This window comes from Marmota flaviventris, chromosome 8, assembly GCF_047511675.1.
Source record: "Marmota flaviventris isolate mMarFla1 chromosome 8, mMarFla1.hap1, whole genome shotgun sequence".
Lineage (NCBI taxonomy): Eukaryota > Metazoa > Chordata > Mammalia > Rodentia > Sciuridae > Marmota > Marmota flaviventris.
In genome coordinates, this window is record NC_092505.1 from 78,024,757 (window position 1) to 78,045,337 (window position 20,581).

Sequence of the window (20,581 nt, forward strand, 5' to 3'; positions counted from 1 at the left end):
ATGACAGTAAGTTTGCTTTGATTTGTATGGCTACAGATAAACTTCAATATACTTACTATTAAAAGTTTGGTCAAGGTACTATGTATGTATTTTTTCATTTAATCCCCAAATCATTTTTAAGTCATCCTTATAAAGAAGGTTCTGTTATTATCAACTTTATTGCAATAGGTGGAAAAAATATAGCTGGAAGATATTGCTGGAGATCATAAAGAAGGTTAAGTTATAGATTTGAAAACTGAACCCCAGTATGGCAGGACTTTAAGTCCAAATTAGTAATCACAATCCTGTACTACACTTTTCCATTTCTGTTTTAAAAAGTAAATGTTAGATAGGTGACTCTTATTTGTTAAGAACATGATTTAGTGACATCTAATTCAAATGATGTGAGATATTAAAAAAGCACAAAACACTACCCAAATATTTCCAAATTAGAAGAGAAAAATACATTTACTATGGCAGAGCTCCTGCAGTAATATATATCTCCATAACTAAATATCAAATACAACAGGACTGGCAATTATTTCCTATCTTCCTTTGGCTGGTCCAATATTACACATGAATTTAGACTAAAATCCTAATCATAGAATTAGTGGTGGGGAGGGTACAGACATAGTGTGTTCAGGAAATATAAATAGGAGCCCCAATATACTGCTGGACCAAGCTAAAAGACTTCTGGAACCAGCTCACTTAACAGTTCTAGCTAGGTTAGCTGTGCAGGCTTAATCCATCATTTCACTAACCTTACAAAAAAATGATTCCATATTATTTATTTATTTTTTAGTTCTAGGTGGACACAACATCTTTTATTTTATTTTTTTAATGTGGTGCTGAGAATCGAACCCAGTGCCTCACGCATGCTAGGTGAGCACGCTACCACTTGAGCACATCCCCAGTCCCGACTCCTCATTATTTCTATTTAGATATTTTTACATCATTTCTGTTATGGTAGGGGTTTAGCAGTTAATGAACTTTACTGCAAATTATTAAAAGTCTGATGACATATTCCACACACACACTTACATCAACAGAAGAATTGATACTGCTCCTTGACCCTGAGGTACTAGCAATCCAATGGCCATATCCATTTTCTGGCCCATCCACATTAATGTCTGCCAGGTGCTGCTGCAGTGCTTAAACAAGAAAAACAAAACACAACGAAACCTGAACTATGAAACCCTTCTGGAAAGATTCATTACCAGGTAAGTATAACAAATATATAATAGCTGAGTTAAAAAATATTAAAGGACATAATCATAAGTATTTCTTTTTGGTACTTCCATAAAGAAATAAAGAACCTTAGACTAGAGCAAACCTCCTACTCCTCCTTTTTAAAGCTCCCTGTACAAAAATAACTTTTAACTGTCCCTAAGGGTGATAATAATTGTACGGTTTTTGTTTTCCTCTTTGGAAACTAATCTCTCATGTACTAACAGATACCTCTTCAACAATTTTAGGACATAAAGGATTAACAGAAAACCTACGAAGGCTTTGTTATGTAAAAGAAGATGTAAATTTTCCCATAATGAAGAATAGTTATAGAAAGAAAGATTATTCTTAGTTAAAAAAATTAAAGTTTAAAAGTTTCTAAAATCTAGAGCTTACTATAAAATAATGCTTTCCAAATACTTTTGAGAATTATCTGCCTAATAACCAAATTCTATATCATGTTATCAAGATATTTAATAAATACCACTTGACATGAGGTCAACACTTGCTGAACACTACTAATTAATCCCTTTATAGATACCTCTGGGTGTAAGCCTCACAAGGTAGTTATGAGGTCATGATATATAGAAGACAATCATAATCCATTTTTGTATTTGTTTTTTAAATGTGTTCTAATTAGTTGTAGATGACAGTAGAATGCATCTACAACTAATTAGAATATTATATATTATATATAATATATAATATTATACACAAATGAAGGATAACCATAATCTTTAATTCAACAAAGACCCAAGAGCAAACAGATCCTAATTTACCAAAAACTCCAAGTTACAGCATAAAACTATTTAGGTCAGAACTTACTTCTAGTAAGACTCTCATAACTAAAACCCAAGATTCTATTACCTTCAACATTTATTGATTTGATCCTATCATTAATTTGCCCCAGTATTTATAATTCCATACTTTTATGATACCTCTTTTCCAAACATAAGGCAGGTTCTTTTGAAACCTTATTATACTGACCTAATCATAAATTCTCAAATATTTGCCTGCAAAGACTTTGAAATTTGGCAATTATTTTACTTTCCTAGATTGCCAGATATTAGTCTGCAGATTTGAAAACATCAATTTATTTATTTTATTCCTTCAGTCAACTTTTTAAACCAGCTAATACCTTCAAGTAATTAAAAAATAAAATGATAATAAAATACCTAAATACTATATAGGGCATACTGTGAAAAGCATTCCTCCAGCTCATTTCCCATTCCTATCAAATCCTTCTTCTTCACAAGGGCATATAGTATGAGCAATTTTTCATGCATGTTATTAAAAACATATTTTGAAGGAACTGGGGACGTAGCTCAGTGGTACAGTGCTTGCCTACCATGCATGAGGCCCTGAGTTTGATTCCCAGCACTACACACACACACGTGTGCACATGTGTATATGTGCATGTGTGTGTGTAAATACATATATATATATATTTTTTAGAACACAAGCTAATTAAACACATTTTCCTAAACAGTCCTTCACCCAACATTCACTTATTTCAGTTGTTTGTTATCCAAATTTTCTTTTGGCTGTGTCTTTTTTTGAAAACACTTAATGACTGAAGAAAGAGCCTACCCATTAACTAACTTCAAATCAGCTTTGCTGACAATCACTATAATTTTCTCTGAAAACTGGAGGTGAAGAAATTAATTAAAACCTTACCCATAAATCCTCCACTGGCAATACTCACATATTCCTTATTTTTCTGTAATGATAAATGATAAAATTATTCCAAAATGCAATTTAATTAAAATAAAACTTCAGATAGTTCTAAAATATTGACAAATGCAATATATGGACACTTTATTTTTTCTTTGACATTCTGGACTTTGGCCTGGAGACATATACATTTACCTTGTGTATTATTATAAGGTCTGGTGGTTGGTAGGAAAAAGGGGACAACTTCATAGATATTAACAGGATTGTTAATATTTTACTTATAATATAGTCCCAATAGTGCAAGAGTCAAAGCAAATTTAATTAAATGGTATTTTAGGATGTAATGAAAGTGGTAAGATTTCAAAATATTTTGTCCTTAATGAAAATGTAACATAAAAAATACTGTAGTTAATTATGAAAAATAAATGACAGAGGGGCTGGGGTTGTGGCTCAGTAGTAGAGCGCTTGCCTAGCATGCATGAGGCACTGGGTTCAATCTCTCACACCACATAAAAGAAAACAAATAAAGTAAAGGTATTGTGTCCATCTACAACTAAAAAAATATTTAAAAAAAAAGAAGAAGAAAAGATGGCTAAATGCCATAAATAAATATACATATTTACTCAACTGAAAAGTGAAGATATGAAAATGAATTATATGGCTACAGTAAAAAGTATTAAAACATAAGAAGTCATAAAGAATACAACAGAATTATCCAGAAATATATCCTGATGCACAGAAGAATTTGGTGTAATAAGAAGGTGGTACTTCAAATTTCTAACAAAATTGTTTGCTATCTGTAAAAAAGAAAAAAAAAATCATTCTTACCTCATTTCTTTTATAAAATAAATACCAGAGGGTTCAAGAATTAAAACATAAAAATAAACCATACAAACAGGTGAAAAAATCTAGAAGACAAACTTTCTTGGCAAGACACAAAACCAAAAAGCTATGAAGAAAAATACAGACAAATCTGAACATACATATAACAGTTAAAAATTATCTAGGCAAATTTCTTCAAGGTGATAGCAATAACTGAGCAAAATGAAATAATCTATGTCAGCATACCTGTAAAAAGTGTGCCAGGACCATGTTCATATACATGTCTTCTTCCTCCCTGCCACTACCCATAAAACAGAGATGCTCCCCACCAGCTATGGAGCCGGACTCAATGGACTGCTTCTGTGCTTCCAGCAAGGACTTTACTGACTGTGCAAACTCGGATGGATTCTGGAGCATCTAGACAATTTTTAAAAATCAAAAACTTGGCAAGTGTGTGTTTCACATATATTTGCAAAACTTGAAGTATTTTTGCAGGAAAATAAAATCAACATTTAAAGATCCACCATGAAAACAATGTAAAAAGAAAAGGCTATTATAAGTAATCCCTGGGATAAGAGAAATGTCTGTAAATGAGCCTATAATACATTAGAACAAAATGCTGTAAGTTCACAGAAAGAGTGTCTCTCTCCCTCCCACTCCCCACAAATACAACCCTACTAAAAAAATATTTGTTGTTTCTTATATAACACACAACTAGCTACAGTATGCTTCGGTATCACAGCAAAAAGAGTTTAAGACTGAATAGAAGGGTCCATGACCAAAAAATAGATCAAAACAATTATATTTTTTGTTTACTGAACAAGTTGTGTTATTTCTTAGAGGACCATCAGAAATAGTAAAAACCATTTGTTTATCAACACTACTTTAAGTACTAGAGACACAAGGATGAAAAATATCTTACCCTCAAGGAAACAAGTATGCCAATAACTACAAAAAAATTTTTTAAAGTATTATAATTGGCTACATAAAAGGTACAATAAAAGTCCAATAGAAAAAAAGGACAGATCATATAAGAGGGAAACTTTTTTAAAAGACGCAGGGGTACTCCACTAGTAATTACCACTGTTTTTCACCCATCATTTTGGTTTAAAAAAAAAAAAAAAAGATTAATAATTTCCAATAATGCTGATGACATGAAACAATCTTCAGTTTACAGTTATGAAATATCAGGTAGGTCAGCTTTTTAAAAAGGCAATTAGGTACCAGGAGTGGTAGTACATGCCTATAATTCCACTGACTCCAGAGGCTAAGGCAGCTAAAAGTTTGAGGCCAGTCTAGGAAAACAGATCAACATCCTGTCTCAAGATAAAAAGTAAAGTGGGCTGGGGATGTAGCTCAGTGGTAAAATACACCTTAGTTCAATTCCAAATAAATAAATAAATAAATGGTAATTAGATGGTCATTAGTAAAATTTATATGCCCATATCCCTCAACGCAACAATTCTACTTTTAAGAATCTACTTTATAGAAATATTTGGCCCAAGATCACAGAACAAGCATAAGAATATTAACTGCAGCATTGTTTTTTTTTAACAAGAAAACTTAAAATAACCCAAATATACATATCAGGCAATAAATACATAGTAATAATATTAATTATATCAATAATATCTTTACCATGGACCGCTATGCATTAAAAATAAAAACAAATACAGTTAAATGGAAAGATCGCCAAGAAATAGGTAAAAAGAAAAAGCAAGCGGCAAAAAAAGAAATAGTTAAATATATATTAAAAGTCCAGAAGATTAAACAAGCTGATAATAGTGGTTAACTCGGGATATCCTTTGAAAAACTTTTAATTCAGTTATTAATGAATAAATAGAGTAAATTTTCAAAATAAGCATGAGAGAAATCAAGGAAGAGAAAGGTACAGAATTCACATAAAGGATATAAACAAGCCAGGATAGTCTTTGATTTAGTCCAAAACTCTGAATTCGTCTACTTCATTTTCCATTAGTTTCCTCTCAACACCACCTAGGCCCTTCTACACTTCCTTTTAGCCTTAGAATCAACTTTTCTAGACAAGGTGAAAAGAAGAAGGGTGGACTACATATTCGGCATGGGGTTTATTTCCCTACTCCTCTATTTTCACTATCTCTGAGGCTCTAATGACCCCAGAACAACTTAAATTATGTCAGTCTCAGTTCTACAAATGATACTAAACTTCACTGACAAGATTTAATTTTTAGTTTACTCTTTCAATTGTAATGACTCTAGGGCAGTAATTTTAATAACTGAGTACTTCATATGCCAAATACTAACCTTACTAAATATGAGTCTGTTATATACATAAGTACATGTGCTTACAGTAAAAAAAAAATGGCTTATGGTAAAAGCTTTTATAAGTCTTATCCAATTATAATAAGAGCTGATCTTTACAGAGTACTTACCAGGTGCAAGGCACTATGCTAAATGCTCTACAGGTAATTCATAGTAAGTTTAGAATTTACTGACATAACAATGGTAAGCAACAGTAAGACACAGTTAACAGTTTTCATTTACCCTTTATGATGCTACAAGAGTATACTGGGTAAAAAGTAAGTCTGAGAGCAACATTTCTTCTAAGGGCAGAGACTCCCTCCTTAAGCAAAAAGAAACATACCCAATCTGAAACATAAATATAAAATTATGAACTAAAAAAAAAAGTTACTTTCTCTCTTACAAAAAATTTACCAGCATTTATACTAACCAGATCTGAATCTAAGTGGAAAGCAGTTGATAAATGCCCAGCATTATACTGCTCAGCTGGACGGCAATCCACCACAAAGAATCGGACTCCTTCCTAAAAGGAAAACAACATTTGCCATACTGTAATTTGCCATGAGGCTCATAATCCACAATATAACACTAACAAACAAAGAAGATGAAACAAGTTTACGTTTAAAACAAACAGATCTCGCACAGAATTAAAGGACCCAATTTGTGCAGATATGAAAAAATAACCTAAAGGTCCTAAATACTCCTATTCATTTTTAACAGTTAAAATACATTTTTAATTTACTGAATATATTGTTCTTGACTCAAAATCTTAAAATATTTACCAAGAGAATGTCAGTTTGAATTATAAAAGTAATTATATTGGAATCTGACAATTCTGAAATGTTTATCACTAGATAGTTATAAACACAATTCTAGATACAATGATATTGGCCAAACTATATTGTTATATAGTGTGCATGTATAAATATGAACAACGAATCCCACCATTATGGGCAACTATAATGCAACAATAAAAAAAGCAGGAAAAATATTTGGGATGCTTATATTTTTAAAATTCTAAATCATAGTACAGTTATAATAAGAACTCCAACTGACCTCTGCAAAAGGCCTGTCTTCCTGTATCTGTTTTCCACTGTCGAACCTTGGAAATATATCCCACCTTCCAAATACACATGCCCAAGGTTGACTGAGGAACTATGAGTAATTAACAGCATGTACTGAAAAATATCACTGGTCACCTGGCTCATTGGATTTTTATTAAGATTATAACGGACAAAAATTATCAGCAAATCATCATAAAATTTTCATTTGCTAGCTTTATGGCATTTAACCATGTAATTCAATTAGCTCTGCAACTACTCAGAATTTAATTGTTATGTGCTAAAGTCACCCTTATACAATGCCACAATCAGTTGCTATGCTGAAATATGAAAACAGATATGGCAATTTATAAAAATTTGTGTCAAGAGTGATAAAAAATTACTGACAATTATAATAGCAGACAAGCTGGCAGTTTAAAAACTTATCAGCTGGACAGAAAATTCAACACACTATTAGAAATACTAAAAAAGCCATACTGTTGTAAATTATTTTGTGGGAATCAATGAACAAGGAGGAAGTGTGGGTTCTTTCTTTCTTTCTTTCTTTATTTTTCGTGCTGTGGACTGAACCTGGGGCTTCATGCATACTAAGCACATGCCCTATTGCTGAGCTATAGCCTCAATGCCAATTCCTCATATTTAAAAGGCATAGTTCATTGTTGGTGGGACTGAAAAATTGGTGCAACCACTACGGAAAGCAATGTGCAGATTACTCAGAAAACTTGGAATGTAACCACCATTTGACCCAGTTACCCCACTCCTCAGTATATACTCAAAGGACTTAAAATCAACATACTACAGTGACACAGCCACATCAATATTTATAGCAGCTCAATTCACAATAGCTAAGCTATGGAACTAACCTTGGTACCCTTCAACAGACAAATGGATAAAGAAAATGTGATACACACACACACACACACACACACACACAATGGAATATTACTCAGCTAAGAAGAATGACTTTATGACATCTGCCAGTAAATGGATGGATCTGGAGACTACCATGCTAAGTGAAATAATCCAGTCCCCAAAAGCCAAAGGTAAAATGTTTTCTCTGTTATGTGGAGACAAACCCAAAATAAAGATGAGTCGAGTGGGTAGGAGGAAGAATAGAAGTTCAGTAGATGAGGACAGTAGTTCAGTAATTCAGACAATGGGAAATAGAGGACAGGGAGTAGGGATAGGAAATGGAGTGAATGTGACATATTTTCCTGTGTATATATATAAAAACATCACAGTGAATTCCATCGTTCATATACATCCACAAAAATGGGAACCTAACCAGAATAAGATATATTCTATGCTTGTATAATTTTTATCAAAATGGAATCTACTGTCATGTATAACTAAAAAGAACCAATAAATAAATTAAATAAAATAAAAGGCATAGTAAGCTGTCAAATGGGTTTTTTACTTACCCCCTGAAGCTGATTTGCTTGAAGGATCTCTGACACTGAAATGGCCATACAAAGAGCCTGACTCAGATCTGCATCATCATCCTTAATTCCCAACAAAGTACTACCAAAGAGATGATGATTATCCTATTTAGAGAGAAATTTTTAAACATTTTCAAGAAAATCAAAATCAAACTCTTCATAAAAATAGACTTGTTAAACTAAAATAAAATGTGAAATAATTATGGAACATCCTTGAGTCCTATGACTTTTAAAACTTAATATCATATTTCTCAAATATTATAGGCTAAAAGATATGAAAGTCCACAAAGTCCCTGTCAGAAATCATATGAATCACAGACTTAAGAAAAAAACATAACATTCCACACAGCCATTTGACATAGTTAAATATTAAATTTTAGAGTACGGAATACAGCTCAGGAGTAGAATGCTTGCCTAGCATGTATGAGGCCCTGAGTTCCATCCCTGGTACAGGGGGGAAAAAATTTAATGTTTGCTCATAACTTTTTCACATAATGTAATAAGAACAAAAAATCTGAGAGAAACTGATTGCATAAGTTATGTAATACAATGATGTAGTCTGGTCTAATTTTCAACTACTAATTCAGATTATTTACTATGTTTACTCTCACAACAATGAAAATCAGTAAGATTTCTTTTTCACCCAGTATGTTATATCACTTTTCAATCACCTGACTTACCCAACACTGTTGAAAATCAAATGATCTACATAAGGAAATTATTAAAATAGCTTAAATTAGTTCCTAGAATTAGTTTTTTAACTGAGGAAATGTTCTCAAAAGATTAATGGTTAACTATACCTGCCATCTGAGACACAATAACTGAACATAATTTAACCTCATTTGAGTGACACTGCTGACTAACTACTAAGAAGTATGTGGCAGAATGCTTAAAAGAACAAAACAAACAAACAAACAAACAAAAAACAGCATCAATGATCTCACAAGCCACAGAGATCACTGACAAACCTGTGTGCTTCTAATCCTTTATTTTATTTTAGTTTCCCAGTCTTCTATTGAAACCACTTATTAGTCTAAGGATCTAGGTCTCTTAAGGGCTAAGTGACTCTTGATTTGTTTACAAAAGAACTCTGTATTGCTAAAGTTGTCCAAGGCTAAACTCCAGAGAAAGGCATAACTACATAACCTCCACTGGGTTTTTGTAATACAATATTTGAAGACACAAAAGCACTAATTTAGGAAATATCTCAGTCAATTTTCTCATGATCAGCAATAACTAATAATCACAGCAAAGGTAACATGGTTCCCACTTTTTAAATCTATTTCTGCATATTTATAGGAAAAATCACACAAAGTGCAACACCTAAAAAGACAGAAAAAAATTTAGAGGATTTTAACTGATGGATACAAAATAAACAATAAGTACCCAAAATGTGAAAGCAAAAGAGTAGGTCATTTCTTATCTTTTACCTTCCTAAAAGAAGCTGGTGTTTTACTACAATAATACTGTGCCAGAGAGAAAAGGTCTTCTATATCTTCTAGATTCAAACTGGATGGAGTATTTTCCAAGAACTCTGAAATGTGATTACAGATATGACAACATTTAATAAGCTGCAAAAAATACAACAATTAATAATATTTATGTTCAAAGCTAAAGCAACATCAACATAATAAAAACTACATCAATGGAATTTCAACAGTGATGCTTTTAGAGCTGCTTGTGGAAAAATTAATTTCCCCAAAGGATAAACTGTTGACGTAATTCTATTAGTGAAGGATAGTAAGACAATGAAATCAAATTCATTAGCTTTAATAAGAATTTTCTGATTTATTCAACATCACATATAAAATCTCAGGGCCCTTAGAAATGAGTAAGAATAAGTCATGACTTCAACTTCTGTGAGAAAATAAAAATAAATCACAATGTAAGATAAACATTATTATACATAGTAAAAAGTGCCAGGCAATATTCAGAAGTGACTATCTTTGTATGGGAGCTAAACTGAAGAGAACCCAAAAAAGAAAACAAGGTTTCACATTGGCGACTGTAAACTGAGCATTGAAAGGTACACTAAGGAAGGGTTGGGAAAGGAGAGACAAGGGCATTCTATTTGAATACTAAAACCAAAGAAATAGTATATGGAAAAAGAGTGAAAATACATTAAAGAATGACAAACAAGGTGAAATAGTCTTTAAGGTCTCTAACTAGAGAGTGCTCTACCCTAATCTCCCAAATTTATGGATGAGAAAACAGTGTTAGAGAGATTAAGTAACCACAAATATATTCTCCACATTAAGTAATACTTACGAATAACTTCTTCTTTGCTATCTGACTCTTGTGCCAAAATAACTTCTCTGTAAAAGGGAATCAAATGATTTTGAGTTAAACATTAACAGAGCACCATGAGAAAAGAGGGGGGAAAAATCTAACCAATCTGATACTTACTTTGCATTCACAAGGATAATTAACATTAAGAAATAAATAAAAAATGGATCCGCTTGTTGTAGATATCCATCCCATATTGCCTGAGTGACTTCAATGGAACAGTAACATGCAAAAAGGCTTCCAAGCTGCAATCAGGAAATGCAATGAAAGACATAAACCACTGAAGCTGACTTGTTCTTTTAAAAATATTAAAGCAAATGAATAAGTAATATTACATTGAATTTTCTGCACCTGATAATTTAATGTGTGCCTTAATTTTACTGTATGAAATCCAAAGGCAGAACATGTATGTTCAAAGGACAATAGGCCACTTAATAGCTGTGTAACTTAGAGCACATCACTTAACCTCTTTATTTATTTATTTATTTATATTGTTTTTTTAAAATACCTTTATTTAATTATTTTTATGTGGTGCTGAGAATCGAACCCAGGGCCTTACACATGCTAGGCGAGCACTTTACCTCTGAGCCACAACCCCAGCCCTCACTTAACCTCTTTAAAGCTTCCATTTCTACTTCTGTTTTAAAAAACAAACAAACAAAAAAAAGGAATACTATTATCCATCTCCTACCACTGTTGTGAAAAGAGAAATAATTAATCTAGAATACCCAAAGTAATTAATATTCCTTTGCCTTAGCATAAAAAAATAGTATAATTACCTATCAAGCTCTATAAGGGCAACTAGCACAATTATTATTAATCACAGGACAGTATTTAACTTATAATAGTGAGGATCAAACATAGAACTTAAAAAACACCTAATGTAATTTTAACAGCAATGTAAATGTGATTTATTTCCAAAATTTACTTGTAAATCATTTCAAATAAATGAGATAAAATTCATATCATTCAATAGATTTCAGCTCTGTGGTTGTGTATTTCAAATAAAAAGAGTCATTAATTTATAAGTATCTTTACAACCCAATTGTGGATTTTTTTCTTTTTCTTTTCTTCTTCTTTTTTTTTTTTTTTTTGGAAATGGGGATTAATCTCAAGGAAACTCAACCACTGAGCCACATCCCCAGCCCTATTTTATATTTTATTTAGAAACCGGGTCTCACTGAGTTGCTTAGCACCTTGCTGTTGCTGAGGCTAGCTTTGAACTTGTAATCCTCCTGTCTCAGCCTCTGGAGCCATTGCACCTGGCCCAATTGTTTTTTAAATTGCATGAATTCAGTGATATTTTTAGATTTCTAAATGTTCATTAGATTCAAAAACAATTCCATCCAAAGGAATATATTTAAAACATCTTTAATAGCTAAAGGGAGCTAATGGGAACACACATGTTTAATGCATACTTTTTTGCTAGATACTAAACTACCGTCACGTTACTACTTCTTAATTCTCATAACAGGATTGCAAAGTCGTCATTTTCTTTCCATTTTACAGGTACTAGATTCAGATGAAACAACTTTCCTAAATTTACAGAGTTGGTGAGCGCTGGTGTGGGGACTAGGTAAAAGGACTAAGACTCCACAGCCCATGTAATTACATTTGACTACAGGGCTTTTAAAGTACAAAATGCTAATACTTTTTGTTGTTTGAAAAATTACTACTATAAATACAGATAAGAAGATATAAATACAAACAGAATAGTAATATACAGTCATCTTTAAATTCAGCTCAACTAAAACTATGATTGCATTGCTTAAATTATGGTTTCTCTGGATTTAGGAATTACTTTTAACTGCTTCCTTTCTTGATTTAAAGAAAGAAAGCTTCATTTCATCAATATGATACTACTAACAACAATGAACTATTTAAACTGGGCATGGTGATGCATGCCTATAATCTCAGCATCTCAGGAGGATTTAACAGCAACATGTGAAACCCAGAGAAACTACAATTTTTAAGAACTTTACTATTTTAACTAAAAGTGACAAGACTTTGGCCAAGAGGAAACTAAGGAATAGACCATTGAGGCTTGAAATGTAATGAGTCCAGAAGAGAAAAGAGTAGATTCTGTAATTCCCATTTCCTGGTTGCTAACTCATCCCATCATCCTCAGAGATAAAAAATATTATTATTATTATTATTAAGGAAATCGAAGTTCCGAAACCTAAGTGTCATATCACACAGTTAATAGGTGGCAGAAATGGGATTCTTCCTAAAGTAAAGTTAATTAACATGTGATCAAAGAATATGCTTAATTTTTTAATAGTTTGTAGTACCCAATTATCGCTTTAGAAATACCTTCATTTAACCCAGAAAAGCAGTTCTCATATTGTGGTTTGAGGACTTTAGAAATCCCCAGAATCTATATTTACTGGGGAGTCTACTAGATCAAAATTATTTTCATAACAATACTTAATTTTTATTGGCTTATTTCATGCTTAATACCTCAAAAATGAACAATAGAAGTCTCTGAAGGCTACATATCATTACAGATTGAATAAAGAAACAGATAAATGAATTCACCTGTCTCTTGACTTAGCCAAATATTGAGGAGATTTGTAAAACTATAAAACAGTGCCAATATTCACACTAATTTTCATTTGGAAAACACAGTTGTTTTCCATTAAAAGTTGATAATAATGTTATGCAAGGAATTTATCATTACTCTTAAGTGTACTAACAAGTGAATATTTAAAATGCCTTAGTTTTACTTTCTAATCAACATAATCCATATAAACAATGGACTGTCAATAAATTTTAAGAGTTTAAGAGGTCCCGAGACCAAGATTTGAGAACCACTTACTTCCCTTTGAAAATATCAATAACCAAGAATAGAGCACTGAATTTACTATTGTTTGACACTAATCATTTGATAATCTTAAGTAATTTTCCTTGTGATTGTTTACCATCAACAGTTTAAATACATATAAGTTTGGGGTTTTTGTTGTTGTTGTTGTTACCAGGTAGTGAACCCATGGGTACTTAACCACTAAGCCACATCCTCAGCCCTTTTTAAAAAAAAAAAAAAAAAAATTTAGCTGTAGATGGACACAATACCTTTATTTATTTATTTTTATGTGGTGCTGAGGCTCGAACCCAGTGCCTCACACATGCTAGACAAGCACTCTACCACTGAGCTAGAACCCCGGCCCCACTCAGCCCTTTTTTTTCTATACCAGGATTGAACCCAGGGGCGCTTAACCACTGGGCCACATCCTCAGCCCTTTTTTGTATTTTATTTAGAGACAGGGTCTTGCTGAGTCGCTGAGGCTCGCTTTGGACCTGAGATTCTCCTGTCTCAGCCTTCTGAGCCACTGGGATTACAGGCATGCACCATCATGCTCAGCCCCACTCAGCCCTTTTTATATTTTATTTGAGACAAGGTCTTGCTAAGTTGGTTAGGGTCTTGCTAAGTTGCTGAGGCTGATTTTGACCTTGCAATTCTGACCCAGGCTCTGGAGCTGCTGGGATTATAGGCAAGCACCTATAATCTAAATACATACAGGTTTTAAATTGAACTGATATAAATCATATGTTTATATATATTATAAGCATATATTTGTGAAAATATGTATTAAATATATTGCTATAATTAGTATGTGAGTATACAGATATACATTAATGCATGATATGCATTAATATGTACTAAATACATATTAGTTATACTTCTACATATGTATAAAACAAAAGGCTAAACTTCATATCAAATAATTTGAACTTACAAAAGTAAATAATAAAGAAAGTTATTATGAAGTGCTAATAATTTTATTTCGTTGGTTTAGGTAGTAATTATCTACAATTTAGAATTTTTCTTTTTTTTCCTCGAAAAAATACTACCTCACTATAGTTTTATATAAACTATTTTTCATTAAGTGTTCCTACTTTCACTTTATTACCCAGTTGAGTGCATAGGAGTCTGGAGTAATTTTCTTAGTATCAAGAAAAGAACAAAGCTCAGGCTCATGGTACTGGATGAGTAATCGGAAGAGATGAAATGGTCTCCCCTTCAGGGAACAATCCCTAGAAGACAAAAGAAGCAGTGTTTTTTTACATTATAAATAATTACATTAGTAATAAATATTATCGCAAGACCTACCTCCTCTCCCCAACCCCAGAATATTTGAATACCACAGCATTTGTAGCAAGCAAGAACCAAACAGAGTTCAGTTGCTAACACCTCAATATGCCTGACATGACAAAAGTTTACAACAGCTCAACAGCCACTTCAGGGAGACTCTCTCCAAGTGAACCCCCAGGCAGCAATCAAAGTGAGACGACTATAGGAATCACTGAAACAGCACTTAGGTTATTGTGATAAGGTTAGGATCCCAAAAGATCTGTAGAGTTCTAAAGAAGTCCTGCCCCTTGCTTTCCAATCAAGTCAAAAAGCAAACTCCTAGAGAGGTTTTAAGTTAGTTCCAATAAAGCTCATATCCTCTGTTAGGAGTGTCCTTTAGCAATGGCAAAAATCTGAAATGACCAAAGATAAACATTTCAGAATAATAAACTAAAGTCTTAGAAACTGTCAACGTAGCCTAGATACCAGGTACTCAGAATGAATTCCAGAAGACACCAAATATCATCTTATTGACAATTGTCCTTCAAGATGTTATTGTGAGAGTAAAATGGGAGAGTTGAACATGAACATTGTTTTAAAGGCTCCAAATACATATTCTATCATTATAATTATTAAAATGCCTTTTTCAAAAAACATCACATTCCAGTGAAAGATTCTTCAAAACTAGAAATTATTTCAAAAGTAGAAATAGTTACAAAAGGCCTGGATTCCATGCAGTTTTCTGGCATTATTTCAAGGAAGCATATCAGTCTACAGTTTTTAAGCAGGCTGCTCTGGCCAAGGTCATGACCACCTGATATGACATTTTTTTTTTATTGGAGGTTCTGGGGATTGAACCCTGTGTACCTTGTGCATACTAGGTAAGTGCTCTACCACTTGAGCTACATCCCCAGCCCTACAACTCTGATTCAAATAGTATCATCTTCTCACCCAGATATCCAAGCATCTGAGCTCAAAGAAGACAACCCTCTGGAGCAGATCCAGATCTGGTCTGTGCACTGGGCTACCTTTCAGGAAGCACAGTTCTTCATTCTCCCAGACACAGTCCCTGACTCCAAACTCAGGAGCCTTAACTTCAATTCCCACATTTCTGTCTAGATTTATTAGATACTATCTTTACATTAGTTCATTCTAGCATTTAAGTTTTTAATACCTCAAAATTTAACTAAGCAGGGCATGATGGCACATGCCTGTAATCCCAGTGGCTCAGGAGGCTTGGGCAGGAAGATCCAAAGGGCAAAGCCAGCCTCAGCAACTCAGAGAGGCCCTAAGCAACTCAGCAAGACCCTGTCACTAAGGCTGGGGATGTGGCTCAGTGGTTAAGTGCCCCTGGGTGGTTCAATTCCCAGTAACAACAACAATAAAAAAAAAAAAACCTAACTGAGTTACTTTATGGAAAAAGTGTACCTTGAAAGATTGCTTTGCTTTTCTGGTAGTATGATCTTACTGAATACAGGAGAGCAGTACTTTTAAAAACTAAGGTTAAAAACAAAAAACACTGCAAATACATTTATTTCCACACAGTCTTACTGGTTAAAGTGTGGTATTATATGAACCATGTATAATTAATTTAATCTTCATTTGAACCAGTAGGCTTCACCAATTCCTCTGCCACAAATTATAAGCTTTACTTCATTCAGTTTTTGCAACACATGCTATCTGACTAGTCACAAGGGAATGAAGCAAGAATGTTATCTAATGAAATAACAAAAATGTTTAAATAGTTTAAAATATGGATCATCATAATAAAAAATCAGTATTTATCAAAGCACTATCTTATTCCAAACACTGTAGTAAGCATATTACAAAGTTATTTCATTTTATATTCACAAACAAATCTATATCCATTTTACAGATGAGAATACTGAGATTTAAGAAGGCAAGTAAAAGGGCTGGGGATATAGCTCAGTTGGTAGAGTGTTTGCCTCTCAGCACAAAGCCCTAGGTTCAATCCCAGCATCACTAAAAAAAAAAAAAAAAGGTCAAGTAACAGACCACATGGCTAAGAAGAGATAGAGCTAAGACTTTAAGACTTATACACAGAGAAACTGTGCATTAAATTATTACGTCATTCTGTCCCCTTTCCTATATATGACATATCAACATGTGGTATTTTTGCAGGGGAACAGTCTCTAAAAAAGCAAACTGTAAAGAAAACAAAACAAGGTTAAAAGGCCTCTTGTAAAAATATTAATTAAATTAATTCAGTTTCAACATTATAGTATTAATAGAGAATATTTTAAAATACAATTCAAGGGACAGAGTTCTTGCCTGGCGTGCAAGGCACTGTGTTCAATCCTCAACACTATGAAAATAAAATAATCTTAAAAATTAAAAATTCTACAAGAGGGAATAAAAAAATAATTTGTACAAATCTAAGATCTGAGGTTACTACCAGATTCTGGCATGACTCTCAACATACAACTTTTTTTTAATATTTATTTTTTAATTTTAGGTGGACACAATATCTTTGTTTTATTTTTATGTGGTGCTGAAGATTAAACCCAGTGCCTCATGCATGCTAGGCAAGCGCTCTTCCACTGAGCCACAACCCCAGCCCTCAACATACAACTTTTTGATACTGCAGATAGTACATAGGTTTTACAGAGAAAGCTCTAGGTTGGCAATTCATTTGTCCAGAGACAGAACTGGATCCATATTGGTATGTCCTCCTTTAGTATGAACATTATCCTTACCATATAAATACAAAGCAACAGACTGCTAAGGTATAACAAACAGAAAGGAGCATAAACTACCACAACAATTGCAGAGCTCATGATCTCATCTTCTGAAAAAGTGGGTCTCTGGGAGTGTGCCATTATTAACAGCATCTATTCACTTAAAGGCTATATACTGCAAGGCACTCTCTACCACAAGGCACCATGCTTCATAGATTTCTACCCATCTTACATCTGAATCTACAGTAAAGGAATATGCTACAATAGAGTTCTTCTGGCAGAGTCCTGGGGGTTCAGTGTTCTTTCCAGGGACCTTAAGGCTGACAATGACTGGAATGCTGTGTTACAGTGAACTTATAGAAAAAGAAACCGGAGGGGGTTGGGGATGTGGCTCAAGCGGTAGCGCGCTAGCCTGGCATGCGTGCAGCCCGGGTTCAATTCTCAGCACCACATACAAACAAAGAGGTTGTGTCCGTCGAAAACTAAAAAATAAATATTAAAATTCTCTCTCTCTTTAAAAAGAAAAAGAAACCGGTGGAACCTGATAAGACAGTGTTAACACAGTTCAATGTAAAAGCCTCTAAACTTATTCCTACCAACACTAACATCACCTCTCTAGAGACAAAGCTGGGACATCATGTCCTCTATTATTTCTAGCTCAGTTACACCAAAAGATGTCCATGAGAAGTACTAAAATATATGCAGTTGAGAGACCTAGTATGACAGAGTAAGTCCTATAAAGGAATCCCAGTTTTAGCTCTGCCATGATCTTGGCCTTGACTTTTGGCATCTTTAGTTCTGTCTTCCTTACATAAAGTAGTATAGCTTCAAGGTTGCACAGAGGTTCTCCATCCTGGTATGTACCATAATCACTAGAGGAGCTTTTAAAATATAACCGATACATAGGCTCTTCCTAATCCACTTTGATTTGAAACTACAGGAACCTTTGACTGAATAGGCATGTTTCTGTTCTACAGAGTTGTTCTTTGGTTAGACATTTCTCCAAAGAAAATAAAGAAATTGCCAATGAACACATGAAAAAAAAAAGGCCCAACATCATTGACCATCAAGGAAATTCAAGTAAAATACCACAATGAGGGACTGGATATGTAGCTGAGTGATATAGCACTTGTCTAGCATGTGCAAGGCACTGAGTTCAATCCTCAGCACCACAAAACAAAAACACTTAGTTATATAATCCAGCAATTCTACTTCTAGGCACATATCCCAAAGAAATAAAAATAAATATGGCCACAGAAAAACTTGTACACAAATGTTCATAGCAGCATAGTAATAATAGACAAAAAGTAAAAACAACACGAATGTCCATCAATCGATGAATGGTAAATGTGTTATACGTGTACATGAAATATTATTTGACAAAGCAGAAAAAAAGAGATGAAAGAGTGGTATAAAGAGGGAAGGCGGGGGCTGGGGATTTGGCTCAAGTGGTAGCGTGCTCGCCTGGCATGCGCGCGGTGCGGGGTTCGATCCTCAGCACCACATACAAATAAAGATGTTGTGTCCGCCGAAAACTAAAAAGAAATATTAAATTCTCTCTCTCTCTCTTAAAAAAAAAAAAGAGGGAAGGCATAGGAGGGTGGGAATGATAGTAGATTGAATTGGACATCATTACCCTATGTGTATGTATGATTAAACAACCTGTGTAACTCTACATCATGTACAATCAGAAGAATAAGTTATACTCCATTTATGTATGATTTGTCAAATGCATTCTACTGTCATGTATATCTAATTAGAACAAATAAAGAAATTTCTTAGAAGTGTGATATATACTACAAAATATGGATGAATCTTGAAAACATGATAAGTGGAAGCAGACATATTGTGTGGTGGCATTTATATGAAATGCTCACAACAGGCAGATTCACAGAAACAAAACACAGGTTAGTGATTGCCTAGTACTAGGGGTATTATGTGGGAATTGAGAGCTGACTACTAAATGGGAATGGGGTTTGTTTCTGGGTGATGAAAAAGTTCCAAAATTAACCAGTTATAGCTGCAGAACTCTGTGATTATACTAAAAGACAGTAAACTATACAGATTAGAAGGTGAATTTTATAGTATGTGAATGATATAAAGTTGTTATTCAAAATAAGAAAAAGTTCTTCAGTTGATTTTAATACACAACCAAGGTGGAAAACCACACCAGTGAAGAAAAGGGTGTTCTTTCAAACTTGGATTCAAATCTTGACTCTGTCATATATCAGAAGTATAATCCTGAAAAAGAAATTATCTCTTTGCTTCAGTTTCTATATTGTAAATCAGATACTCACCTTAAACAGCCACTGTTTAAATCAGGAAAAAAATGTAAGACACTCCTAGAATAGCGTGCTAACACACAGAAGATAACAAATAATGGTAGTCAGTTACCTATCCAGGATCAGAACAGCACTCCACCTTGGCAACACACTAGAATTAACTAGGAAGCCTAAACAAACAATGATGTTTGAGTCCCATCACCAAGAAATTTTAATTTAATTAATTAGGTATGCAAATAGGCAGTAGAATTTTTATGATTATCACCATTATTCTAATGTGCTTCCAAGGTCATGTAGCCAAGGCACTGGTCTGGAGTACATATAAAGTTTCTTTTTGCTCTATAATTCAGACTATCTGATCCACATTACTGGGAACTATTCTTTTTGACTCCTTCAATGCCCCACTACCATGACTCCCACCACAACAACCTACACATTTGTTTGGTCTCAATATCTCAAGTCCAGGGAAACCAGCCCTGACCACCAAAGTGAGTTAAGTTACCCCCACTATATATTCCCACAGCATTCTCTATTTCAACTTCCCAGCACTCGGCACATTCCAATTTACTTGTTCAATGTCTGTTTCTAGGACTATAATTCATAGGATATAGGACTGTAATTCTAACTGTAATCCTAGCACCTCATAAGGCACATTCCAAAAATACTGTTTTTATCTTAGACACACTGTTATTTTTATTTCTGAAGTGAAGTAATTAAAATAGACATAACATCAAGTAAACTTAAAGAGTTAGACTACAGA

At 33.6% G+C, this 20,581-nt stretch overlaps 1 protein-coding gene across 2 annotated transcripts in view; it reads right to left on the reverse strand.

The window, feature by feature from the left end:
* Window positions 1–20,581, reverse strand: part of Tbc1d23 (TBC1 domain family member 23) — a 57,457-nt gene that overhangs the window by 14,687 nt on the left and 22,189 nt on the right. For both annotated transcript variants that reach the window (XM_027943229.2, XM_027943228.2), the window contains exons 5-13: window positions 14,680–14,803; window positions 10,889–11,013; window positions 10,751–10,797; window positions 9,913–10,016; window positions 8,465–8,587; window positions 6,413–6,505; window positions 3,949–4,119; window positions 2,884–2,926; window positions 1,021–1,130 (exon numbers count right to left, since the gene is read on the reverse strand). In XM_027943229.2, the coding sequence (XP_027799030.1) occupies window positions 1,021–1,130; window positions 2,884–2,926; window positions 3,949–4,119; window positions 6,413–6,505; window positions 8,465–8,587; window positions 9,913–10,016; window positions 10,751–10,797; window positions 10,889–11,013; window positions 14,680–14,803 (940 nt within the window). The remainder of the gene's footprint in view (window positions 1–1,020; window positions 1,131–2,883; window positions 2,927–3,948; window positions 4,120–6,412; window positions 6,506–8,464; window positions 8,588–9,912; window positions 10,017–10,750; window positions 10,798–10,888; window positions 11,014–14,679; window positions 14,804–20,581) is intronic.